Source organism: Ornithorhynchus anatinus, chromosome 11, assembly GCF_004115215.2.
Source record: "Ornithorhynchus anatinus isolate Pmale09 chromosome 11, mOrnAna1.pri.v4, whole genome shotgun sequence".
In the NCBI taxonomy this organism is placed as follows: domain Eukaryota; kingdom Metazoa; phylum Chordata; class Mammalia; order Monotremata; family Ornithorhynchidae; genus Ornithorhynchus; species Ornithorhynchus anatinus.
Window position 1 is genome coordinate 15,755,887 of NC_041738.1, and position 25,232 is coordinate 15,781,118.

At 63.5% G+C, this 25,232-nt stretch overlaps 3 protein-coding genes across 9 annotated transcripts; 2 read left to right on the forward strand and 1 right to left on the reverse strand.

The window, feature by feature from the left end:
• Positions 1-122: 122 nt before the first annotated feature.
• NBR1 (NBR1 autophagy cargo receptor) lies at positions 123-19,689 on the forward strand. 4 transcript variants are annotated; one of them, XM_029074686.1, is made up of 23 exons: positions 123-231; positions 4,568-4,678; positions 5,572-5,634; positions 8,540-8,558; positions 8,895-8,917; positions 10,233-10,484; positions 11,829-11,903; positions 12,087-12,310; positions 12,538-12,699; positions 12,923-13,132; positions 13,340-13,499; positions 13,650-13,868; positions 14,254-14,382; positions 14,609-14,684; positions 15,044-15,154; positions 15,337-15,498; positions 15,791-15,856; positions 16,497-16,586; positions 16,924-17,374; positions 17,798-17,907; positions 18,157-18,220; positions 18,746-18,851; positions 19,412-19,689. In XM_029074686.1, exons 2-23 carry the CDS (start codon positions 4,577-4,579, stop codon positions 19,583-19,585), a joined length of 3,048 nt encoding a protein of 1,015 aa, XP_028930519.1. In that variant the 5' UTR covers positions 123-231; positions 4,568-4,576; the 3' UTR covers positions 19,586-19,689. The 4 variants fall into 4 exon arrangements, with proteins under 4 accessions (XP_028930519.1, XP_028930521.1, XP_039769583.1 ...); XM_029074687.1 differs by lacking the exon at positions 123-231 and adding an exon at positions 1,910-2,053; XM_029074688.1 differs by lacking the exon at positions 15,791-15,856.
• Positions 19,690-21,540: 1,851 nt separating this feature from the next.
• Positions 21,541-23,734, forward strand: TMEM106A (transmembrane protein 106A). Of its 2 annotated transcripts, none has more exons than XM_029074724.1 (7): positions 21,541-21,806; positions 22,075-22,138; positions 22,217-22,367; positions 22,464-22,604; positions 22,723-22,766; positions 23,002-23,129; positions 23,270-23,363. In XM_029074724.1, the coding sequence occupies exons 1-7, from the start codon at positions 21,707-21,709 to the stop codon at positions 23,278-23,280; spliced, it is 639 nt and encodes a 212-aa protein (XP_028930557.1). In that variant the 5' UTR covers positions 21,541-21,706; the 3' UTR covers positions 23,281-23,363. The 2 variants fall into 2 exon arrangements, with proteins under 2 accessions (XP_028930557.1, XP_028930556.1); XM_029074723.1 differs by having other exon boundaries at positions 21,544-21,806; positions 23,076-23,129; positions 23,270-23,734.
• A 301-nt stretch (positions 23,735-24,035) lies between these two features.
• On the reverse strand, positions 24,036-24,929 carry CCDC200 (coiled-coil domain containing 200). 3 transcript variants are annotated; one of them, XM_029074730.2, is made up of 4 exons: positions 24,736-24,929; positions 24,480-24,642; positions 24,231-24,307; positions 24,036-24,126 (listed from the first exon to the last, which is right to left on the reverse strand). In XM_029074730.2, the coding sequence occupies exons 1-4, from the start codon at positions 24,811-24,813 to the stop codon at positions 24,100-24,102; spliced, it is 345 nt and encodes a 114-aa protein (XP_028930563.1). In that variant the 5' UTR covers positions 24,814-24,929; the 3' UTR covers positions 24,036-24,099. The 3 variants fall into 3 exon arrangements, with proteins under 3 accessions (XP_028930563.1, XP_028930564.1, XP_028930565.1); XM_029074731.2 differs by having other exon boundaries at positions 24,231-24,295; positions 24,736-24,928; XM_029074732.2 differs by having other exon boundaries at positions 24,231-24,295; positions 24,582-24,642; positions 24,736-24,927.
• Positions 24,930-25,232: the final 303 nt, after the last annotated feature.

Below are 25,232 nucleotides of genomic sequence, written 5' to 3' on the forward strand. Positions count from 1 at the left end.
GACGCGGCTGTTACGGCACTTCGGATTGGCTGCTGGCGTGGAGGGGCGAGAGGGGACCCCGCCCCCTCTGACGTCACCATCCGCGCTCGTGCCGCGTCACAGTGGGCCGCGCTGGGGGGTCCCCGGAACGGTTACGGCGGCTGGGGGCGGAGGAGGGGTCTGACCCTGAGCGGGCCACCGCAGGAAGCCACCGTCCCCTGGGCGCTCCCGCTGCGATGGGAGTCTCCTCAGGTAAACGCAAGCACCGGGAACAAACTAGCCCCCGGCCCACTCCCCCGGGGCGCGGAAGGGTCGCTCGCGGTGCACCTCGGGAGTTGTAGTCTCGGTGAAAGGCAGCTGCGGCCTCCTTCCGATAATAATAATAATAATAATTGGGTATTTGTTCAGCGTTTACTATGTGCCAAGCACTGTTCTAAGCGCTGGGGTGGAGTCAAGGTCATCAGGTGGTCATAATAATGTTGGTATTTGTTAAGCGCTTACTATGTGCAGAGCACTGTTCTAAGCGCTGGGGTAGGCACAAGGGAATCAGGTTGTCCCACGTGGGGCTCACAGTCTTCATCCCCATTTTACAGATGAGGTCACTGAGGCACAGAGAAGTTAAGTGACTTGCCCACAGTCACACAGCTGACAAGTGGCAGAGCCGGGATTCTCTGTGTGCAAAGCACTGTGCTAAGCGCTGGGGGGTACAAGGTGATCAGGTTGTCCCACATGGGGCTCAGAGTTTTAATCCCCATTTTACAGATGAGGCAACTGAGGCACAGAGAAGTTAAGTGACTTGCCCAAAGCCACACAGATGGCAAGCGGCGGAGCTGGGATTAGGACGCTTGACCTCTGACTCCCAAGCCCGGGCTCTTTCCACTGAGCCACGCTGCTTCTCATCAGGGGGTTCCACGTGGGGCTCACAGTCTTCATTCATGATTAGACTGTAAGCCCGTCAAAGGGCAGGGACCGTGTCTGTTACCGATTTGTAATAATGTTGGTATTTGTTAAGCGCTTCCTATCTGCAGAGCACTGTTCTAAGCGCCGGGGGAGATGCAGGGTCATCAGGTCGTCCCACGTGAGGCTCACAGTTAATCCCCATTTTACAGACGAGGTAACTGAGGCCCAGAGAAGTGAGGTGACTTGCCCACAGTCACACAGCTGACGAGTGGCGGAGCCGGGAGTCGAACCCATGACCTCTGACTCCGAAGCCCAGGCTCTTTCCACTGAGCCACGCTGCTTCCCCTAATCTGTCCGTTTCAAGCGCTCGGTACAGTGCTCTGCACATAGTAAGCGCTCAGTAGATACTATTGAATGAATGAATCCCCATTTTCCAGTTGAGGTCACCGAGGCCCAGAGAAGTGACCTGCCCCAAGTCCCACAGCTGATCAGTGGCAGAGGCGGGATTAGAACCCGCGCCCTCCGACTCCCAAGCCCGGGCCCTCGCCACCGAGCCCGCTTCTCCGTCCATCGCCTTGATCGAGCGCCTCCTCTGCGAAGGGCGCTGTACTCAGCGATCGGGAGGGTTCGGCCTAACCCTAAGCAGGCTCCTTCCTAGCCCACGACAGCCTAGAGGGTTGGCTGTCGGACGGCATTGGGTGCCAGGCCACAGAGACCCCGGAGAACGAAGTGAGAGGAGACGGAAAACAAGTAGGCAGGGGGAAGCACGCCGAGGGGCGTCGAAGCGCACGGGCTTCGGGCAGGGAGCAGGCCGCGCTAGTCCTCCCTCCCTCCTTTCCTCCCTCCCTCCTTCCCTCCGCTTGTTTGTTATTGTTGTGCGTGTCGGGGGGGTCGCCCCGCCCCTCGGCCCAGCCCCGGCCAATGGAAAGGACGGAGCCCTCTGAAGGACAGGCCCCCTGGCCAATCGCCGTGGCCGGAGAGCGCAAGGCCCCGGGCCCCCGGCCCCGCTGGCCTCCGCCATATTAGGCTGGGCCGGAGGGGAAGGGGAGGCGGGCAGCGCGGGAGCCGGCGGGTCGGGCGCACCGGGAAGCGGCGAAGGAGGCGGCCCGCCACCCCCGACCCCCGACCCCGGAGAGCCCGGCCTCCGCCCGGCCTGCGGGGGCACGGGGGAAAGGTCAGTGTCCCGGCCCGGCAGACCGACAGTAGGGAGAGGAGTCGTTGTCCGGGGGGAGGGGGCAGAGGGGACACCGTTGGGGGGGCAGAGGGCAGAGGTGACACTGTCCGGGGGGCGGCAGAGGGGAAAAGTATCTCTGTCCGGGGGGGCAGAAGGGAGAGGTGACCCCGTTGGGGGAGGGCAGAGGGGAGAGGTGCCGCTGCCTCGGGGGGGCGGGGGTATAGGAGAGATGTACCACTGTCCCGGGCAGGCAAGAAGGGAGAGGTGCCACTCACTGGGCGGGGGGCAGAAGGGAGAGATGTTAATCCCCGGGGGGGCGGAGGGCAAAGGTATCTCTGTCCAAGGGGGCAGAGGGGAGAGGTGGCACTGTCCGGGGGTAGTTGAGGGTGGAAGGGCCTACTTTCGGAGGGGGCACAGAGGAGAGAGTTAACTCTTCGAGGGGGGGCAGAAGGGAGAGGGGCCATTGTCCAGGTTAGGAGGGGTAGAGGGAAACTTATCACCGTCCAGAAGTGGGCAGAGGTGCTGTGGTCGGGGAAGGGGGCGAAAGGGAGAGGTGTCAGCATTCGGTCATATTTCATTCAACGGTATTTCATTCAGTCGTATTTATTGAGGACTTAGTGGGCGCAAAGCACTCTAGTAAGCGCTTGGGAGAGTACAGTGTAAAAGCACACATTCCTGCCCACAACGAGCTCACAGTCTAATCATTGTCCTGGAAGCAGACAAATGGGGTGGGGTTGGGGGTACATATTAGATATCACCCCCTGTCTGGGGTTCCAGGGGGTGTGTTCATTCAGTAGTATTTATTGAGCGCTTACTATGTGCAGAGCACTGAACTAAGCGCTTGGAATGTACAATTCAGCAACAGAGAGACGATCCCTGCCCAATGATGGGCGCACAGTCTAGTTGGGGGAGACAGCAAAGCAAAACAGCAAAACAAAAACAAGATAACATTATCATGATAAATAGAATCAAGGGGATGTGCACCTCATTAACAGAATAAATAGGGTAATATATACAAATGAGGACAGTGCTGAGGGGAGGGGGAACAGACGGGAAGGGGAAAGGGGGAGCAGAGGGAAAAGGGGGGGAGCTCAGTCTGGGAAGGCATCTTGGAGGAGGTGAGCTCTCAGTAGGGCTTTGAAGAGGGGAAGAGAGTTAGTTTGGCGGACGTGAGGAGTCACTCCTCACAGTGTGTGTTACGTTCTGGGGGGTGGACAGGAGAGGTGTCACCATCCGTGAGGCCGGGGGGTGGGGAGAGGGCTCATGTTCTAGGAGTGGACGGGGGAGACGTGTCCTGGAGGTGGATGGGTGTGGCGGGCTCGGGGAAGTGTGTCATTCTGGGGGTGAAGGGGCGGGGGAGGGTGTCACTGTCCTGGGAGGTAGAGAGGAGGGGGGAGGAGCCATATCCTGGGGGTAGATGGAGGGGGGGAGGTGCCACGGGGGAGGGGTGTCAGCCTCTGAGCAGAGGATATGAAAGGAAGAGGTGTCACCATCAGAGGGTGGGGTGGGGGATTCACGTGGGGGTGGCATCCTATGGGGGGCAGAGGAGAGAGGGAGCATCATTCTGGGGGAAATAGTGGGGGATCTGGAAGGACTACAGGGCAGTAATGGGGTTCCAGCCTCCCGCAGATGGGGCCTCTGAGAGGAAAAATTGTGTGCCTGTGATGATTCTGGCCATCTCTGGCCTTCAGCGAGTGACCCAGGGCCTCTGAACTTCCGTGCGTGTCTGTCCTTCCCAGGCGGAAGGACGGGGTCAGGATCTGGGGCCTGGGTGGGCCGTAGGTGGACGGGGGGGAGGGGGAGGGAGAGCAGAAGTCGGGACCCCTTTGGGTCAGAGCGAGGGACGCCACGGGAGAGCGGGACGCGAGGGGCGGAGTAGACGGAGGGAGCCCGGCTTGGCTCGAGGTGGGGACGAGGGGTCGCTTGGCGAAATGCTCACAAACCTGATGGATCAAGCGGCCCCCTCTGCTGCTGCCTCACGGAGGCCGGGGGCCGCCCCCGGGTTAGGCAGACTGCTGGTTAGCGAACGTCAGCACGACCTGAGGCCCCAGGTGGGCAGCCCCGTAGCCGCGGAGGCAGTCACGAGCCGGGGGCCGGGCCGATCCGGGGGAAGTTGGGGGATCCCTAGGGCTGGCCCGTGTTGGGGTGTGATCTGTGCCACCCTCTGGAATGGGGGTGGGGGTTCCCAAACGGAAAACATAGTGGGGCCCCTGTGTCCGGTGGGGGTCACTGATTCATTGATTGAGGTGAGGGTGGAGAAGCGGTGCTGGTCCAGTAGAAATTGTATTTATTAAGCACTTACTGTGTGCAGAGTACTAAGCACCGGAAGAGACTACACAACCCAAATTTAGACATGGTCCTGGTCCCTTGAGGAGCTCACAGTCTTAATGGAGAAGGCAGGGGGGAGGGAGGGTCGCCGGCTCTGTGTCCCTCCCTTGTCTCCCTCCCCCGCCTGGCTGACTTTGCTTCGCGGAGGAGACGATTCTTGAACACGGTGCTTGCCTCCTCCACCAGCCCCCCAGCATGGAGCCGCAGGTCAACCTGAGGGTGACGTTTAGGAATGAGACCCAGAGCTTCCTGGTTTCCGATTCGTCCCATACGACCTGGGCCGACGTGGAGGCCATGGTGAGTGTGTGGCCCGGCCGGTCACCCGCCTGGCCGGCCCGTGACCTCAGACGGAGCCGGGCGTCGTTGCGCGACTGGGCGTCGCGCGTGGCATTTGCAGGGGGCTGACGGGATCAGGCTCAGCTGGCCTAGGATGTCGATCCCTGAACCGGGTTCTGGCCCCTGGGGTGGGTTCCAGGCGAAACGGGTGTAGCTTGAAGGGTTTTGACCATGGACCTTCACCTCCCAGCACCCCCACCTCGCCACCCCCCGAGCCTTGGCCTCCTTGTCACCGGACTCCCCCGCACCCTTTCCCAGCCCAAGGAGGACTCCACGGCCCTGGCCACCCTCCCGCTGCCTCTCCGAGGCAGGAGATAATATTCAGTGTTTACCATGTGCCCAGCGTTGTACTAAATGCTGGGTGAAAATTAGACGTGGTCCTTGGCCCCCAAGGGACTCCCAGCCTGAGAACGAGGTGGAGGGTTGGCAGTGGACACCTAAGGACAGGTCAAGAGGTTAAAAACCTCAAAACCGTCAAGTCCGAGGAAGCGGCGCACCCCTCGAGGAGAACAGCTGGGAGAGGAACCCTGCCCCCAGGCCTGAGCTCTGCCTGGCTCTCCGGTGCCGGCCTCTGCCCCTGCTGCCCTTTGGACCTGCCGGGCGCAGCTGTGGGTGACCATCGGTCTGTCCGCAGCTGCCGAGGTTCAGCCCTGCCTTTGCTCAGCGGGGGCCGGCCTGGGAACGCAGCAGAGCTGCCTATGTTCCCAAATCCTCAGCGCCCCAAGCTGCATCCTGAGTCCCCGCCCAGGGGGAGCGGGGAGGGGTCTGTCCAGGGCCCAGAGGGAGCGTACGGCCAGTCGGGAGCGGCACTGCCCGCGGCCCCGGCCCCACACCTGCCCTCCGTCTCCCCACAGGTGAGAGTTTCCTTTGACCTGGATGCCGTTCAGATCAAATACCTGGACGAGGACTGCGAAGAGGTAACGGCGCCTGGCGGGGATCCTGGGGGCTGATTTTGGCCCTTTTGGGCGTGGGCGGCAAAGTTGGGGCCCTAGTACCTCAACTGGGTTTGGGGGTGTCTAGAGACAGGCAAGCAGGTGTAGGGAGACTCAGAAAAAAATCAAGAAACCCTGGGGGGGCGGGTGAGAGGCAGGTGTCGGTGTCGCAGAGAGGCAGGCTCACTTTGGGCGGGTCCCCGACTCCCACACAGGCCCGCCGAGTCTTCCTCTAGCCGCCCCCAAGGTGTCATCAGCATTTTCTGGGCCTTTAACTCTCGGACCTTTAACTCTCTCCTTAGGCTCCCTGTTCCTCCCCCTCCCCCATCTCTCACCCCCAATGATCTGGCCACCTATTTCCTCACAAAAATCAACACAATCGGGTCTGAGCTCCCCAAAGTCACCCCTCCGCCTCTCCCCTCCCCCCCACCAACCCTCTCCCCTACTTTCCCATCCTTCCCTGCAGTATCCTTAGAGGAGATCTCCTCCCTCCTCGCAAGCGCCACCCGCTCCACCTGCGCCTCGGACCCCATTCCCTCTCACCTTATTAAAACCATCGCCCCTGCCCTCCTCCCTTAACTTCTATTTTTAACCACTCAATCTCCAATGGCTCCTTCCCCTCTGCCTTCAAACATGCCCACGTCTCCCCATCCTAAAAAAACCCGCTCTCGAACCCACTTCCCCCTCCAGTTATCCCCCTATCTCCCTACTACCCTTCCTTTCCAAAATCCTACGATTCGTCTACAATCGCTGCTTAGAATTCCTTATCTCCCATTCTCTCCTGGACCCCCTCCAATCTGGCTTCCGTCCCCTCCACTCTACCGAGACTGCTCTCTCTAAGGTCACCCGTGACCACCTTCTTGCCAAATCCAATGGCTCCTACTCCATTCTGATCCTCCTTGACCTCTCTGCTGCCTTTGACACTGTCGACCATCCCCTCCTCCTCCATACCTTATCTCACCTTGGCTTCACGGACTCCGTCCTCTCCCGGTTCTCCTCTTACCTCTCCGGCCGGTCCTTCTCGGTCTCCTTCGCTGGAGCCTCCTCCCCCTTCCATCCTTTAACTGTTGGAGTTCCTCAAGGGTCAGTTCTTGGCCCTCTTCTGTTCTCCATTTACACTCGCTCCCTCGGTGAACTCATCCGCTCTCACGGCTTTGACTACCATCTCTACGCAGATGACACGCAGATCTACATCTCTGCCCCGTCCTCTCCCCCTCCCTTCAGGCTCGCATCTCCTCCCGCCTCCGGGACGTCTCCACCTGGATGTCGGCCCACCACCGAAAACTCAACATGAGCGAGACTGAGCTCCTCATCTTCCCTCCGAAACCCGGTCCTCTCCCAGACTTCCCTATCACCGTGGATGGCACGACCATCCTTCCCGACTCTCGGGCCCGCGGTCTCGGTGTCATCCTTGACTCGTCTCTCTTGTTCATCCCACACATCCTATCCATTACCAAGACCTGCCGGTTTCACCTCTACAATATCGCCAAGATCCGCCCTTTCCTCTCCACCCAAACGGCTACCTTACTGCTATGGGCTCTCGTTATATCCCAGCTAGACTACTGTGTCAGCCTTCTCTCTGATCTCCCTTCCTCCTCTCTCGTCCCGCTCCGATCTATTCTTCACTCCGCTGCCCGGCTCATCTTCCCGCAGAAACGATCTGGGCATGTCACTCCCCTTCTTAAACAACTCCAGTGGTTGCCTATCGACCTCCGCTCCAAACAAAAACTCCTCACTCTAGGCTTCAAGGCTCTACATCACCTTGCCCCTTCCTACCTCTCCTCCCTTCTCTCTTTCTACCGCACACCCCGCACACTCCGCTCCTCTGCCGCCCACCTCCTCGCCGTCCCTCGGTCTCGCCTATCCCGCCGTCGACCCCTGGGCCACGTCCTCCCGCGGTCCCGGAACGCCCTCCCTCCTCACCTCCGCCAAACTGATTCTCTTCCCCTCTTCAAAACCCTACTTAAAACTCACCTCCTCCAAGAGGCCTTCCCAGACTGAGCTCCTCTTCTCCCTCTACCACCCCCCCTTCACCTCTCCGCAGCTTAACCCTCTTTTCCCCGCATTTCCCTCTGCTCCTCCCCCTCTCCCTTCCCATCCCCTCAGCACTGTACTCGTCTGCTCAACTGTATATATTTTCTTTACCCTATTTATTTTGTTAATGAAATGTACATCGCCTCGATTCTATTTAGTTGCCATTGTTTTTACGAGATGTTCTTCCCCTTGACTCTATTTATTGCCATTGTTCTCGTCTGTCCGTCTCCCCCCGATTAGACCGTAAGCCCTTCAAACGGCAGGGACCGTCTCTATCTGTTGCCGACTTGTTCATTCCAAGTGCTTAGTACAGTGCTCTGCACATAGTAAGCGCTCAATAAATACTATTGAATGAATGAATTTTCTGGGGACCACTGTGGTCCAGGCACTGGCCTGAGGGAGGGGAGGGGTAGACAGGGGTCCATGCTCGGGAGGCCCACCATGGGCTGGGAGCTGAGTTGGGAGGGTACCCGCTGCCCTCCATCTTGGAGGAGCCTGTAACCTAAAAAATAATCTTCCTGCCTGTATTTTTCCCCCAAAGCTTTTACGTTACTGTGTCATTACAACATCCGTGGGAGGCAGACCCTGTTCACCCCATTTTACGGGCGAGGACACTGAGACTCAGAGGTTCTGGCTTACCCGAAATCCCACAGCAGGCCAGGGACCGAGCTAGGGCTGAGGCTGGGGCCTGACAGACCTGTGCTCTCTCCCCTCTCCTAGATCACACCACGTCCCTGTCGTGGGAGGCAGCCTGGCCTCTCCCCTAGTGGGGCTCAGGGCACATTCAGGGACTGGGGGAGGGACGTGGTTCACTGACTGCCCATCCATGCGTCCTCTCCTTTCCTCTCCCTTGCAGGTCTCCGTCAACAGCCAAGGTGAGTGAGCCAGCAGGCCGGAAGTCCCGTTGCCCCTCCGAGCCCCGGCCCTGGGTTTCTGGGTGCCTCAGACCGATTCGAGGCATCTCCCGCCGGTCCCTCGACTTGGCCGACCCGGCTCCCTCTTCGGAGTGGGCAGTCGAGGGGGTCCCTCTTTGGCCGCGGGGGGCATGGGGTCTGGGGGCAGAGCAACTGCTGCGAGGTGAGCCACCCCCATGAGCTTGATGCAGCCGAGACGGGCCTCCCGGAGTCTCCTTTGGGGGACGTTGGGGGTTGGCGGAGTGACTGCCGGGTGTGTGGGTGCTGTGTGTTCACACTGAGTCTTTGCTCTTGCAGGAGAGTATGAAGAGTCCCTTAAGGTAAGGGCAGCTGTGCTTCTTCTCGATTCCCTTTCTCTCTCACTTTCTCTCTCTCTCGCCAGGGGAACTCCTTGGCCAGAGCCCCCTGCTCTGCAGAGAGCTCGGCAGTGAAATTGCCTCCCCCCGGCCCACTTGCTCTTGCTTGGCCTTGGTCCCATTGGGGGCAGCCCGCCGCAATGGGGGACAGAGGGAGACACACATACGGCAGGTGGGCCCATATGGGGGGGTCCATGGTGGGAAGGCCAAGCCACCGGGGGTCTCGGGTTAGGCCGGAGCCAGCGCCAGAGGACTTGGACCCCGGGCTCAACCTTATCGTGTCCAGCTTGCCAAACAGGACTCCCGGCCCGGAATCGCCTCCTGTCCCTCAGCCCAGATCGTCCCCGCTGGTGGCTGTCCGGCATCCCAGCTCCATCGGGCAGCAGCTACGGCAGTGGGAATGCCGGTTCTCCTAGGGCATGGGATTCCGCTCCGTGTGTGGCGAGAGCATCGTTGGGAAGTAGGGAGTGTGCCCGTCTGAGCCCGGCGCGCCACAGGGTGGGCAGAAGCAAACACGTGTGGGTGGTGCTGAGTGTGGTGCAGATTGCCATGTGAGGGTCCTCTGGGTCCGAGCCTTCGAGCTGCGGGGGCCAACTGGCAGCCCAGGGATGGCTCAGAGGAGGGCAGGGCACCATACCACGCCCGCCTGCCGACTGTGCTTCCACCCGCTGCGCCCCGAGCCTGGCACGTGAGACGGGTTGACGAGCTTCCCTCCTAGTGCAATCGCCAGCGCTCTTATGAGATAGGCCGTCCTCAAAGATGGGGTTCGATCAGGTTTATTTGTGCCTAGCGACAGCCCCGGGGCCAGGAGAGTGCAGGCCTCCCCAGTGCAGTGTCCCCAGGTGCCATCAGCCAAGCTCCTCAGCAATGCCACCAGCCAGCCCATGGGAGCAGAGCTCCTCCACTGCCCATATTGTACCCTCACCCATCTCTCTCATCCTGGGCTCCACTCTCGGGACGGGTGGACGGTCCTGGGGCTTCCTTTTTGAATGAGACCTTTGAGCAAAACGTCAGCAGCTCCCCATTGACTGTCCGTGGGGGATGGAGGTGGGAGGTGACCTGGAAGGACTTGCCTAGCTGTCACCAGGGGCTTTACTGGGTGCTTATGAAGACCACCCCTCTTCCTCCTCACTCACTCCCATGTGCACACATACACACACACACAAAGTGTACACTGAAGTATTTCAATCCATCGCCTCTTCTTCCTGTCTGTATCCACACGAGCCCCTCGCACCCCCACCCTCCGTGGGGCCCTGACCCGAGCTCCGTATTCCCGCAGATCGCCGTCCACCAAGGGAACCAACTGCAGATGAACGTCTACGAGAAGCAGCGGGCGGCCGGGGCCCTCGCAGGTGCCCGCAGGCCAGGGGATCAGGCCGCTCCCTGTCCTGGGAGGAAGCCGCTCGGGCACTATTCCACACTGGCACGGGCGCTGGACCCGGGCAGGAGGCGGCGGGAGGAGGCGGTGGAGGCAGCCGAAGAGGAAGAGGAGCCAGAGGAGGAGAAGGGGCGGCAGAAGCCGGGAGCAGAGGTGTCTTTGCTGACTGTTTTGTTAGGCTCCCACCCCTGCCCTTCCCCACGTCCACAACTCACTTTGTCCGTCTATCAGGGCGGATATGTGGGAGCCCCTTGGCCCCCCGCCCCGGGAGGGTCCCACCACCACCATCCAGAAGAGACCCCTGTTTCCTGGCCCCCAGGAGCTCACATTGTAATGGGGGAGGGGGCGGGAGGAAAAACAAGGCCATAACAGGAACTAGTTTGATAACGAGCTCGGGCCAGGGTGACCACAGGATGGCCTGGAGCGGTCAATCCCAGCTCAGAAGGGAGGTCTTCTAGTCATTGCTGACTTTGTCCTACCAGTGATCCGGGACAGGACAGGAAGGGGCAGTGACCAGAGTAGTGGGCTAATGCTCCCCTCTCTGGGACCCGAGAAAGGTCAGACTAGAGACCCAGTCCTCAGTGATCCCTCAGTGGCCCAAACCCAGGCACGCTGCAGGCAGCTCCGGTGGCCACAGTTCAAAAAACCTGAACTGGGAGGAAAAGGAAAGGGCAAGAAAAGGTCAGGATTGGAACGGTTTCCGGGTGAGATCTGACCAAAAGGATCCAGATACTGCGGTCTGAGGAGACTTATGGTTGGAGTTTGCCGAGCCAGTAGGGGAGCGAACACCGAGTCGCCATTTCCCAGCCCGACGGAGACTGGCAGGTTATGAACCAAGAGAAGGAAATGCAACTCCTCTCCGCCCCCCACCGACCCGTCTCTCCCCACAGTGGGGGGATGAGCCGGGGGAAGTTTTCACCCCCAGGACGCTGTGCAGGCGGAAACACCGCAGGGCCAGAGGGGGTTGGGTAGATCCATGGATGAGTGTCGGTGCTGGACCATAGTGGGAGAGTCAGGGACAGAACCCGGGAGGATGGGCGTTCAAGAGGGCAACTGGCCCACAGTTTCTCCAAGAGACCCGCTGCCGGTTGGGCTGTGGACTGGCCCGGCTTGGGATTGTTTGTGTTCCTACCAGCTGGGGCTGGCCAGGAACTCACTCTCCCTGCTTCATGGCTTCAGTAACCTGAGACTTCTTTGAGAGCAGGGGCAGGGGTGAGGCCCGCCAAGTCACCCTGGCCAGGTAGCTGGCCCTCTGGGTTCGCTTGCCTCTCCCCATTGGGGAAAGGTGCGGAATGCACTGGACTAGGTGGGGATGGCAAAGGGGGCTGGGCCCTGCTGACCAAGTCAGGCTGGGAGCTTTCCCCATCCTCTGTTCTCCTTGGGACGGGGGCCAGGATGCCCAGGATCTTCCTGGGTCCCACTGGGGGGGCAGTGGGCAGGCTGAGTGGATCCCTGCTGGGTCCTCACATTGCGTGTCCCGCCCCCACCCTCCACCAGGCTGGGCTACTGGCCGGGACCTCTGCCAGACCACAGGAAAGGCCTCCGGACTGGTTCACCAGCTACTTGGAGGAAGTGAGTATCCTCTCCACGGTGGCCCCAGTCGGTGCCTCCCGCCCGCCAGTCAGGTGGCCCCACCCCAGGGGGTAAGGATCTGGGGTACAGTGGGGGGGGGGGGGGGGCGGAGGGACAGGCCGTGGTCTGCGGGTTTCCCCAGAGAGGCCCGAGCACACCCTCTATCCCCTGTCTCGCTTACAGTTCCGGGAGCAGGTGGTGAAGGAGACGGTCGAGAAGCTGAGCGAGAAGCTGAGCCTGCAGAGCCTGCCGGCCCGCCCGCGCTCTGTCCCCGAGGAGGCCCCGTCACCGCTGCCTGGCCGCCCTTGTCCCTGGGCCTTTCCGGGCCCCCGCGCCATCCCATGCCACTGGGGCATCCCGTGCAGCGGCTGTGGGGCCAGCCTGGTGGGCGTGCGCTACCAGTGCAGGTGAGTGGACAGGCTGGTGCCGCCCGGTCCGGGCTACCCGGGGTCTGTCCTCGGCCTTTTTGGAGTGAGGGTTCGGGAAGGGGCCAGGCCGGGCCCAGAGTCCTTGAGGTGGTGCTGGGCAGAGAGAGAAACCAAACATCTTCCCATCTTTGCCCCACCCCCCCCAGTCCTATGCTCAGGATGGGGGGGCGGTGCTCAGGGCTCGCTCTTCTCCCTTGCCCACCCAGCCTGTGCCCATCCTATAACATCTGTGAATTGTGCGAAGCTGGACCCTACGGCCACGATCCCAATCACGTCCTCCTGAAGCTACGGCGACCACCCTCGAGGGGTGCCGGGGGGCCGTCCCCCACCTCCCTGCCCCACCTCCTCGTGCCCCCGGAACCACCGCGGTACGGGCGGGCGGAAGGACGAAGGATGGACTGGCGGGTGGAGGGACAGACGGACTGACCGGTGGGCGGGAACTGGGCACTGGGCTGAGGGGGGCAGCGGGGATGGAGCCTTGGAGGTTGGAGGCCCCGAGGAGACAGGGGTCCCAGTCAGATAAGAGGGGAGTTGGAAGCTTTCTTCCCTGTCCCGCCCTGTCCCCCTCCCATTTCCCCCACCCCCCCACAGCCCCCCAAAGGCAACCGACCGCAGCTCACGGAAGGCCGAGAAGCGGCGTCTGCGGGCGGAGAAGAAGCAGCGAGAGGCCGAGGTCAAGGAGCTGCGGAAGCAGCTGAAACTGCATCGCAAGATTCACCTGTGGAGCTCGGGCTCCGGTCTGCCTGGACCTGGGGCCCTGCTGACCAAGATGGACTATCTGCCCCCAGCCGGCCCCATCCTGTGCGCTGGGGGGGGGGGGGGAGGGGGAGCAAGGCCCAGGCCCCAGTACTGTAGAGGGAACCCCGGCCCCAGGGCTGCCTCTAGCCTGCCCCCGGGCCCCCGGATGGAATGCTGCCCTTCCGCCCTCCTCCACGGCCCCAGTGCTGCCCCAGCCTGGCCCTTGGGCCCACTCTGCAGGTGCTGACCCCGTTCCTCGCCCTGTGCCAGGGTCCCCCTGCAGCCGTGCCCGGCAGTGGGGCCGACGCTCAGCGCGGTGTTCGTGGACGAGAATCTGCCGGATGGCACCCACCTGCAGCCCGGGACCAAGTTTGTTAAGCACTGGCGGATGGAGAACACCGGGAGCGTCCAGTGGAGCGCGGACACCAAGGTACGGGGGCCGCCCCCGGCCTCACCGGCCCGGGCCGGCCCGGTCCTGGCGCTCCTGTGGGGAACCTTGAGGCCGGAGGGAGGGAGTAGGGGGTGGGGCTGAGGACCTGGCTGGGATCCCAGTTCCAGCTCCCCGTTTCCCCCGTCACAGCTGACGCTCCTGTGGGGAAACCTGAGACTGGCGGGCTCGGACCTGAAGGAGGTGGCGGTCCCCTGCCTGAGGAGCGGCCACGTGGGCATCGTGTCCGTGGAGTTCATAGCCCCGGGCCTGGAGGGCACGTACACATCACACTGGCGCCTGGCCCATCGCGGGCAGCAGTTTGGGCCCCGCGTCTGGTGCAGCGTCATCGTGGACCCTCGCCAGCCGGAGGTGGGCACCTGACCCCGACCTTGGAGCGTCCTGCAGCCCTGGAGTGGCTCAGGCTCCTCCCTTTCTCCTCCTCGTCCTCCTCATGGGCGAGCGTGGCTCATCCTCATGCCTGGCACCGTCCTTCTGCCGAGGCGCCCGTCTGGGCCTCGAGGCCGGTGCCCTCTGTGTGGTGAGGTGAGGGGAGGGGTCCCCCTTCCAGGCTGACTGGGACGGGACAGCTGTGGCTGGAGTTGGTCTGTCTGGAGCCTCCCTTAAGCAGAATTGGGTGTCTGGTTCCACACGCCCTTGGCTCTCGGGCTCCCCCCGCCCCGGTCCCTTGCGCCCCCACCGTCGGTGGTCCCGGGGGGGGTGGGGCTGACGCATCCTGGGGTCCCTATCTCTGCAGGAAGCTGTGGGCCCCGTTGGGTGCGGCCAGGGTAGCGGCCGAGCAGGACGGCCGGCGGATGCAGCGTCTCCCAGGGGCACTAGTGACCGGGAGCTGTACATTCCCTCCGTCGACCTCCTCACCGCCCAGGTGGGTTTGTGGATGTGCACCCGTGCCCCTCATCCCTCCCTCCCTCTCCCTTCTTCCCCCTTCCCCATTCTCCTCCTCAGGGCTATGGCATTGCAGGGAGACCCGGGCTGGGTTTGGGGCCTTTGAGCTCATCCAGGATGGGGATGGGTGTGGGGGGGTGGGGTGTGTGTGTGTGTGTGTGTGTGTGCGCGCGCCCGTTCAAGCCCATCGTCCCTGCCCCGGCCAGGACCTGCTGTCTTTTGAGCTGCTGGACATCAACATTGTGCAGGAGCTGGAGCGTGTACCCCACAACACCCCCGAGGGTAAGGGCGGCCCGGCTCTTAGGGCAGGGTGACCAGTAGGGAGCGGGGAGGCTCTGGGGGTTCCCGGAAGACTGCTCGGGACCAGACACCGGCTTGTGAGACTTGTTGCGGGGGCGAGGGGAGCGGCACCGGGTTTGGGTGCCACTTGAAAGCCAGAACGCCACCTGCTCCACCCTTCCCCAAGCGATCGGCGACCTCTGCTCCTCAGGGAGGGACCCTGGGACGAGCCCCCTCCCCTCCCTCCAGCCCGGCAGACCGCAGTGCTCCCAGTGCCCCCATCCCCTGAAAGACTATGTGGGGCAGCGCGGGGAGAGGCCGTTTGTTCCGGGCTGAGGTCGGCCTCCTGCCTCTCCCTCCAGACACGACTCCCTGCTTGTCTCCGCTGCCACACGGCAGCCTGGCAGTCGGGCAGCCAGGCCAGGGGCAGGCCCTGGAAGCAAGTGGAGGGGCGGCGCTTAGCGCCCGACCAGGTGAGGGGGCTGAGGAAGGGGCAGGTTGGGAGTCCCCTCCCCTCCCCCCGGGGATAATTGTCACGGAGGGCACGGCACAGCGTTGGCGTCTGCCTGGCGAACCCACGTGGTGGTGGGCGGGGTGGGGACCTGGGGGCTGGCGCTACAGACGGGGTATCCAGACAGGGCCTGCTCTCTTCCAGAGCCTGAAGAATCCCAGGAAGGCCCTGGGAGTCCCCCACCCTTGGAGGAGGTGGAGGAGGACTTGAGTGGGAGCCAGTTTGTCTGTGAGACCGTGATCCGCTCCCTTACCCTGGACGCCGCCCCAGACCACAGCCCACCCCTCAGGAGCAGGCCGCTGGCCAGTGAGTGTCCATGCCTGTTTCTGTCCCCTCCTGATCCCACGCCCTGCGCGGGGAGTGTCCGTCCTTGCCCCCCGTCCACACCGACCCCGCCAAGCCAGGCCCTGCTCAGCGAGTGTCCATCCCTGTCTCCTTGCCCTGCTCAGCGAATGTACTCCCTGTCCCCGTGTCCACACCAACCCCGCCAACCCTGGCCTTGCTCAGCAAGTGTCCATCCCGCCCTCATGTCCCCACTGACCCCACTAAGCCAGGCCCTACTCAACGAGTTTCCCTCCCTTCTCCCTGCCGTGTTCAGCGAGTGTCGATTCCTATCTCCCTGTCTCCGCGTCCACGGCAGCTCCACCAAGCCAGGCCCTGCTCAGTAAGTGTCCGTCCCTGTCCCCTTGTCCACACTATCCCCGCCGAGCCAGGCCCTGCTCAGCAAGTGTCCATCCCGGCCCCCACGTCCACCCTGCCGCTGCCAAGCCGGGCCCTGCTCAGCCAGTTTCCGTCCCTTCTCCCTCCCTGCCCTGTTCAGCGAGTGTCCGTCCCTGTCTCCCTGTCCTCACTGACCTGGTCGATCCAGGCCCTGCTCCCTGAGTGTCCATCCCTGTCCCCCATCCACCCCGTCCCCACTGAGCTGGGACTTGCTCAGCAAGTGTCTGTCCCTGTACCCCTGCCCCCCACCTTCCCCACATCTCGGTCTTCCTGTCCACATCAACCCCACCGAGCTAACCAGTGAGTTTCCATCCCTGACCCCTGTCAACACTCATCCCAGCCCTGCCCAGCAAATATCTCTCCCGGTCACCCTGTCCGCCCTCACCCCCACCGAGCCATGCTCTGGTCAGTGGGCGTCTGTCCCTGCTCCTCTGCCTGCACTGACCCTGCTGAGCCCTGCCTTGGTCAGCAAGTGTGTCTCCCCCCTTCTTTACAAAGGCCAGAGACTGAGGGGGCTAAGGGTTTGGCTACTCGGCTGTGGGGGGAAGGGTCACAGGAGTAGCTACCGGTTGCTTTGTCCTTAGCTTCCCTCCAGCTGCTGCCCGAAGGCATTGACCCCGACATTCAGAGGGAAGATGACGCTTGCACAGCCTCCCGGCCTCCAGTCGAAATGGGTGGGTTCCGTAGGGCCCGGAGGGGGTAGGGGGTGGGCCCAGAAGGGGCAGGGGGGTGGCGAAGAGAATTCCCTGGGCAGGGGAATCGCATGGGCCCTCTTCCACAGACGTCGTGTGCTACTCTACCTGTGGGCGACCCAAGGCCTCCATGGCCTCTCACTGGGCACATGCTGGGTGAGACCGAGGGGGGTTGGGTGCTGAGGCTTGCTGAGTTTGGGGATGACTGGGCCACTGGTCTCCTAGCCCCCGGCCACGCCACCCACTCATCTTGGCCAGACAAGCCTAGGGCACAGGCCTAGGCCGTTCCATCCCATCTGACCAATGCTTCTGCTTCCAGGAGAGAGAGATGCTCTGCCTGCAGAGGGACCACACGGGGAGGATGGGGCTGGGGATGAGCTGGAGGAAGAGGAGGAGGAGGGTGACGATGAGGAGGACCTCATGGAGGTGGGAAGCCAAGGGTCCTCAGACTCCACCGACGATTACATCATCATCCTGCCTGAGTGTTTCGACACCAGCCGCCCCCTGGGCAAGTCGGCCGGCGTCAGCGGAGCGTCGCCCCAGGCTGGGCCCACCCAAGAGGCGGCCGGGCCCGCCCGAGAGGCCGCTGGACCCACCCGAGAGGCGGCTGCACCCACCCTAGAGACCGCTGGGCCCTGGGAGACTTCGTCGTCGTCATCATCCCTTCCGCCGTGTCCCGGAGTCGAGAGCCAGCTTCAGGAGCCCAGCATTGGTGACGGCTCGGCCCGACTGGGGCCTCTGGGGCCTGAATCGTCGCTGGCTCCGCCCAGGTCTCGAACCCCCAACCGCACCCCCTCCACCCCCTGGCACCAAGCCCTCGGCCTTGTCCCCCTGCCTGGGTTCTGAGCCCCTGCCTCCATCACCCCCCGAGATGGCCGGAAGAACCAAGCCCTCCCTGGGGGTCCTCCCCGGCCTTCTTCTCTCCGCCCATGAGTACCGTGGCCTATGAGCGCAGGCCCCCCCTCCCTCTTTTCCTCCTTCCCTCCCTCCCTCCCTCCCCACTGAGAGCCCTGTGTTTCCTGGGTGGCAGAGGGACAGGATCAAGACAGCGCTAGTGGGCCGCCCCTGCCCGTAGTGGCCTGGCGGTACCCGGCTCTGCCCCGCCAGCTGCTGGAACCCCCAAGGCTGGTTCCCTCACGGGCCTGGCTCTCCGGAGCCCACCAGAGAACACGTAGATCGTGTCTTCCTCCCAGGAGTCCCCCTCGGAGCCCCACGGCTCGCGTGGACGCCGTCAGCGACCACAGCAGCGATGCCGATGCCAACACTACAGCCGACGTGGCCACCTCGACTCTTAGAGGGGAAGGTATTTAGCGCCGCCTGCAGTGGGATTGAAGCTTCTGAGGGGTGGGACTGGGACCTAAAGGGAGTCCCTCCTCCTCCTTCCTTCTCCCTGCCTCCTTCCACCCCCTCTTCCCCACCCCCTGAGGCTCCACGAGCAAGCGCTCGTTTCCCTTGAGCTCAGAGGGTGGGCGGAGGTAGGCTTGCTCTCTCGGCGTGGACTAGAAGTGGAGGGGGGTGTGGATGATAACTCACTGTCCACTCTCTCCCCTAGAACACGGCGGTACGGACTCCCACGACCCCGGGGAGGCCTGGCAGGTGCACCCTGACCACCTGAGGTAACCGCCAGAGCCAGGCACCCACAGTCCCCAAGCCGGCGTCAGCCCCCAGAGACCTCGGGCCTCCCCAGAAAAGCACCCGTCCTGCTGTCCAGCGTGGTTCCGGGAGGAGGCGGGAGGAAGTCAGGAGCCCCGGTTCGCAGGGAGGGGAAGCTGGGGCCATGTCTAGTCTGGGTTGGGCAAAGCAGCCTTCCCACCCGTTGTGCCCCACCTGGCTGTCATGGGCCCAGCCCAGCAGAGAATGAGTCAGTGGTATTTATTGAGTGCTCACTGTACGCAGGGCACTGCGCTAGACACTTGGTAGAATATGGCGTAATAGAGTTGGTAGACATGTTCCTTGCCCACCGGGAACTCACAGGCCGTGGGGGAAGAAACAAAGATCACAGTGCCACCCGCTACGTTACTCTGCCCTGTCCCGTTCGGTTTCATCCTGACTGCTTGCCAGGGCCGGGTTGGGGGCGGGGAACCGTCTGAGGACCGACTCTGTGCCTCTCTCCCTCCTCCCGCCCTTCCCTGCCTTCCCAGGACCCAACCCGAGAGGAGCCTGGCCGGCGGACTGGTCAAGGGAGCGCTGTCCGTGGCCGCCTCAGCGTACAAAGCCCTGTTTGCCGGGCTGCCCCTCCCCGTGCAGGTTCGTGGGCCAGCTGGGGATGCGTGCGGAGGGCAGCGAGGCGGGGCTGGGGTCACGAGGGGAGGGGAGCGTGGAGGGAGTGTGTGCCCAGTTGGGCTTTAAAGTGTGCGGGTGGCTATGGGCAGGTTTGCAGAAGGATTGTGCGCCAGCCCTACAGCGCCCCAGGAACAGAATTTGGCCCCCAAATGCCTTTCCCTGATCCTTTGGCCCTACCCTCCTCCTCCTCCTCCCCCACCTCCTTGGAAAAGGCTAAAGTCCTGGGTGTGCCCCCCACCTGGTGCCCCCCACTCCCTAACCTAGCCCTTTATTGCCTCCACCTTGGGGCCCAGGCAGGGGGCCGGGACCATCACCTCGTGGCAGCCGCCCCCTCCACTCCCGGCCGGTGCCTGGGGGTGATCGAGGCAGAGAGGCGGGGCTCTTGCTCCTTAGCTGCCCCCTGGCCAGAGGGAGGTAGTCGGGAGTGGAGAACGGCCTGGCCCGGGGTCCTGGACCGGAGCCGGGGCGTTGGGGGAAGGGGGCCCAGCAGCTAATGGGCGGGTGGGGTCTCCTTGTGGTCACAGCCCCCTGTGAGCGAGGAGCAGACGGCCGTGCTCCTGGCCCACCTGTTTGAGATGGGCTTCTGCGACCGGCAGCTGAACCTGCGCCTGCTGCGGAGACACAACTACAGGCTCGCGCCGGCCGTGACCGACCTGCTGCAGGCCAGCCACAACGACTGGGCCGCACAACGATTCTGAGCACCTTGGCCCGGTCCGTGGTGGCCCGGTCCGTGGCCACCCGGCCCATGGTTTCTCCCCATTCCCGAATGTCCCATTAAATAACTCAGCCCGCTGCGTGATGACTTGATGAGGACTGTGCTCTGTGGCAGGGGGGAGGGGGTCCCCTCTTCTGTTGACCCCAACTCAGCCTGGCCCGGGTGCGGGGGGGCGGCCGCAGTCCCTGACCCAACCCCGGCGGAGCCTACTGCCCCGGCGGTGGAAGAGCTCCCTCCTTTGGGATGAGGGGAGGGCAGGAGTTTGACAACCTGGCAACCTGACCCAATCCTAGGGCTGATGTGGAGGTGGTAACCGGAAGGGGCCATGGACCTGCCCCCTGTCCTCCAATAACTGCGTTTCTGCCCTGGGGCCCACCAGCAAGGGTGGGGACTGTGGATTAAATCCCCTTCTCCTCTCCCCCCCCATTTACGGACTGGGACTGTGGCTCTAGGCTTTTGCACCCCGGGGGGTGGGGCAGAAACTGGACTTGGAGTGTCCATAGGGTCCACGTGCCCCCTGTCCTATGCCTTCCAGGGCCTGATTGCTTCCTGGCACTAGGAGCTCCAGGAGGTCCACTTCCCAAGGGTGGGGGGCTGCAAGCTGAACAAAGGTCCTGTGCTTCCAGGCGATAGGGACCAGCACCCAACATCCCAGGCAGGCCTTATACCCTTCTCAGCCCCATTTCTCTCCCGAAGGTGTGTCGGCCTGCTGGGTATGGGGTTTGTGCATCTGCCCCTGAAGGGCTCCTGGCTGGAGTTGGGAGCCTGGGAGTAAACGGTGGTGGGGCGAGGTGTCGGGAGGTTTCCTTGGGCTGCTTGAGTGTGGGGTGGAGGGAATTTACTACTCCTACTAATAAATAATAATTATGGTATTAAGTGCTTAACTATGTGCCAGGCACTGTACTAAGTGCTGGGGTGGATACAAGCAGATCGGGTTGGACACACCCTGTCCCCTTTTTAATAATAATAACGTTGATATTTGTTAAGTGCTTACTATGTGCTGAGCACTGTTCTAAGTGCTGGGGTAGATACAGGGTAATCACGTTGTCCCACGTGAGGCTCACAATCTTAATCCCCATTTTACTGATGAAGTGACGGAGTCCCAGAGAGGTAGAGTGACTTGCCCAAAGTCACCCAGCTGACAAGTGGCAGAGCTGGGATTAGAACCCATGACCTCACTCCCAAGCCCGGGCTCTTTCCACTGAGCCACGCTACATTTTGTTGATAATAGCGGTGTTTATTAAGTCCGTACTAAGAACTGAGGCAGATACAAGACCATCAAGCCCCACCTGGGGCCCGCACTGTAAGTAGGAGGGACAGCAGGTACTGAAGCCCCATTTTGCAGATCAGAAAACCGAGCCCCAGAGAAGTGAAATGATTTGTCCAAGGTCAAACAAGGCAAGTGATGGAGGAGGAGTTAGAAGACAGGTCTCCTGACTCCCAGGCCCATTTCCTCCCACTAGATCATGCGGCTGCTCAGGAGCCAAAGAGGAAGCTCTGATTAATGTGTAATAGCAAGTCCTGGTGGGCTGGTGATAATTGTAGAATTTAACCACAGTAGGAGGGGGCAGGGGCCGGGCAAGGTGGAGGGAGGCAAGAGGAGGGGGCAGGGGGAGCCATTGTGGGGGAAAGGGGGTCGGGAGGCAGCGTGGCTCAGTGGAAAGATCCCGGGCTTGGGTTCGAATCCCGGCCCCGCCACTTGTCGGCCGTGTGACTGGGCAAGTCATTTCACTTCTCTGTGCCTCAGTTGCCTCATCTGTCAAATGGGGATTAACTGTGAGCCTCACGTGGGACAACCTGATGATCCTGTATCTCCCCCAGCGCTTAGGACGGTGCTGTGCACATAGTAAGCGCTTAACAAATACCAACGTCGTTATTATCAGGTGGAGGGGGGCGGAGCCCGGACAAGGCTGGAGGCGGGCTGGGCGGGGCGGCCGCCGACAGTTTCAGTTCCATCGTTTCGGGTGGCCGGAGCGGGCGCAGCCCCCGTCCCCACCCCACGGCCTTCAAATGGCTCGGCCCGAGCAGGGGGGCGGCGAATGAGGCCGGGCTCCCCCCCGAGGGACGCCCCCCGGACCCGACGGACGCCCCGTCGTCCGGCGAGATGCGACGGTGGACCCCCGGCGGCTACGGCACCATCAACGGCGAGCCCGGGGACCCGGCCACCTGCCCGTCCTGCCGCGGGGCCGGCACCGTCCCCCGCGGTGAGCCCCTGACCCCTGACCCCAGGCCGGGCCTGTCCAGTGGGAGGTCACTCCCTCGTTCATTTATTGCATTTATTTATCTATCGGGCGCTTACTATGTGCAGAGCACTGGACTAAGCGCTTGGAGTGTAGAAGGGGAATGGGTGGGGTGCCCCGGTACCCCGGAAGGCCGCAGGAGGAGGAGGACGAGGAAGCCGCAGGGGTTGAAAGCAGCAAAGGGTCCCGGGCTCCGGAGGGTGACTCGCTTCCTTCCGTTTCTGGCCCGTAGAGCTGGAGAAGCAACTGGTGGCCCTAGTTCCCTATGGAGACCAGAGGCTGAAGCCCCGACACACGTAAGACCCCCCGACCCCGCGCCCCCAGTCCCGCGTTTCCCGGCCCCCCAGCCACCGCTGCCGCTCCCCCTCTTGCAGGAAGCGGTACGTGTCCTTGGCCGTGCTGGGCTGCCTGCTCCTGGCGGGTCTGACCTTCTTCTTCCTGAGTCCGCGCTCCATCCAAGCGCAGCTGACCGGGCTGACCGTGTCCGCCTCGGCCGGGGCCGGAGCCGTCATCCTCAACGTGACGGTGGGTGCCGCCCCCCATGTCCCCCCCTCGGCCCCCTCCCCGGCCAGCCGCCCCCCCCGACGGCCTCCGACCCCTCTCTCCCTCCCCTAACCCAAGAAAACCCTGGAGATCGCCAACGGCAACTTGTACCCGACGGTGGTGACCGCGCTGGACATGGAGGTCCTGCACCTGCAGCTCGTGGTGGGCCAGCACACGGACCGGCGGCCCCTCTATATCGGGCCCCTCGGCCGCGCCCAGGTGAGCCCCTCCACGCCCAGGGGAGCAAGGGGAGAGAGAGGGGCTCCCCTCATCTGCCCCCTCCGCAGCCGCTTCCTCCCCGGGCCCTCCGCTGAGCCCTGCCTTCCTTCGCTTGCAGAAGAACTTCACGGTGGTCAGCGAGATAACGGACAGGAATACCTGGTGAGTGGCCACGAGCTAGCCCCGCCGGCTCCCGGGCCGACCCGTAGTGGCCCCTGAGGTCGGGGGAGCAGGGGGAGGGGAAGGAGAGGGCTAGGCCGTGACTCCGACGTCCAAACCGGTGGCCGCCACCTGGCCCAGCAGGCGACTGTCTGGGGAGGGACCCGAACGGGGCTCTGCACTGGGTGGGGCAGAGGGGGTCGATGGCACCTTCACCCCCACCCCCCGCGCGCCCCAGGCCCTCTCTGGACCTCCCCCAGCTGAGGGACCACCGGGACCCTCGTCTTTCTACCCTGTCTGCCCCTCTCTCAGCAACATCTGCTCCTGGACGAAGATCAAGGTCCATCATGTGCTGCTCTTCCTCCAGTGAGTGCCCCTTCCCCTCCCCCCTCCCCAGTCTCCGGGCAACGCTTCCTCCCTGGAGCCGCGGGGTCTCCACCCCTCCCCCGCAAGAGGGCTGAGATGAGCCCCCCTCCCCCCCCCCCCCCATCCCCGTTCCTTCCCAGGGGCAACGTGACCTGCAACTCTCTGGGCCGGGCTCAGCAAGTGGCTTTCCAGAGCACCCAGTACGTGGACTGCCGGGGCCATGCCCCCACCCCCCAGCCCCCCTGAGACTCTGGGACCACCCCCACAACGGCTGGAGGGCTGGGGGGGACCGGACCCGCCCCCCCCCCCCGACCACCGTTCCACCCAAACCTCCAGACCGTCTTTCCCTGAGCCCGGCCTGAGGACGCTGGGGCCCAAACTCGGGCTGAGCTGGCCAGGGGCTGGGCCACACGTGATGTTGTTGAGATCTTCGCAACCGCCGGAGCAGTGGCTGCCCAGGGGTTGTCCGTGCGTGAGCCCCGTGATGGCAGGCGAGGGGGCGGACCTCAAGGCTGAGGCGACCTCCCCCCGCCCACCCCCTCCTGCTTCCAGCTCTGGTCTCCCCCCCCAATAAACCCTTAGCCGGCCCCCTCCTGCGGGGAGAATCACGTGTGTCCCTGGCAAAAGTGGGGAAGGAGGAGGAGGAAGAAGAGGAGGAGGAGTCGGGGGCAGGTCGTGACCGTGAACTGCGCGTGGGCCCTGCCCCCTTTCCAGCCGGGCATGGGCTGGTTACTGCCGACCCGGGGGAGGGGGTGGTTGGGAGGCGACCACCCTGGATGGGAGGGTCTTTGCTCCCCTGGGTCCGGGGGCTGGAGGGGGAGGTCGGTCCCCGGTGAGGGGCGGGGGGCACCTCGGGGCTCGGACGAGGCCAGGAAGGCCCTCCGGCCGCACAGAGCAGGCGGAGGCCTCCCTCCTTCTTGGCTTTATTGGGGCGGTGGGGGACGGTGGTGGCGGGGCCGTGCGTTCGAGGCTACCACTGTTGAACGTATTCCATGGCCTGGGAGGGATGAGGAAACCGAGTCCTCCCCACCCTCCCGACACCCCAACCTCCCCACCCCTTCACCCCCCTCCGGCCGGCCCGGCCCGGCCCCCTCCCCTCACCGAGTAGCGCTTCTGGGCGGAGGGGCAGACGCTCGGCCTGTGGGTGGGGAGTCCGGCCTCTGAAACTAAAGCACAGACTGACGGAGAGGAGGGAAGGTGGGTGTGAGGGTCCCGGGGGAGGGGGGTCTCCCCTCCCAGCCGCCATCGTTGTGTCCGAGGGGGGGTGGGATGCTCAGCGTTTAGTAGAGGGGTCGGCACATCGTCTAGGGCTGAGCGAACCCCATCGGGATGACGAGGAGCCCGGCTTACCCGGCAGGATGAGGGCCGTGGGGGCTTGGGGGTGAGGGGGGCCGGGGGGCCCGCCTAGGCCCGGTTGGCCCGCGACGCCCGCCCCCTCCGCCCCTCGCGGACCCTCCTCCTCCTCCTCCGGTGGCGGCGGCGGTGGGGGCGGTGGCTTCGGCTGCGTCTTCTCCTGGGTCACCGTAGAACGGAACTCAGCCTCCTCCCCCCGGGCCGGCCCCCCGCCCGGCCCCCCGGACGACCCCCTCCCGGCCCGGCCTCCGACCTTCGGCATCTGGCAGAGGCGGCGGCGGTCGAGGACCATCTGCCTGCGGCGGGCTTCCCAGTGGTAGGCGCTGCACATGGGGCCGACAGGAGGGGAACGGCGCTGACCTCGGGCGGGCGGGCCGGCCGGCCTGCAGCCCCGCCGCCTCCGGATTCGCACCCAGGCCCGGCCCGGGGTCTCACAATGGCGGCGGCCGCTGCTCGGGCAACGGCGAGGGGCGGGTGGGGCCGGAGGCTCTGTAGGCCCGGTGCTGGACCCGGCCCGGGCCCGGGAGCAGGAACCCCTCTGCACCGTGACCTCGTTGTGGGCAAGGGTTGTCGCCGTTTGTTGTCCTATTGTGCTTTCCCAAGCGTTTAGTACAGTGCACCGCACCCAATACGCGCTCGATAAAATACCACTCAATGAATGAATGGGTCAACTCCTCTCCGGCGGACTGGGGGACGGGAGCAGCAACCCCTCTGGACTGTGAGCTCGTTGAGGGCAGGGGTTGTCGCTGT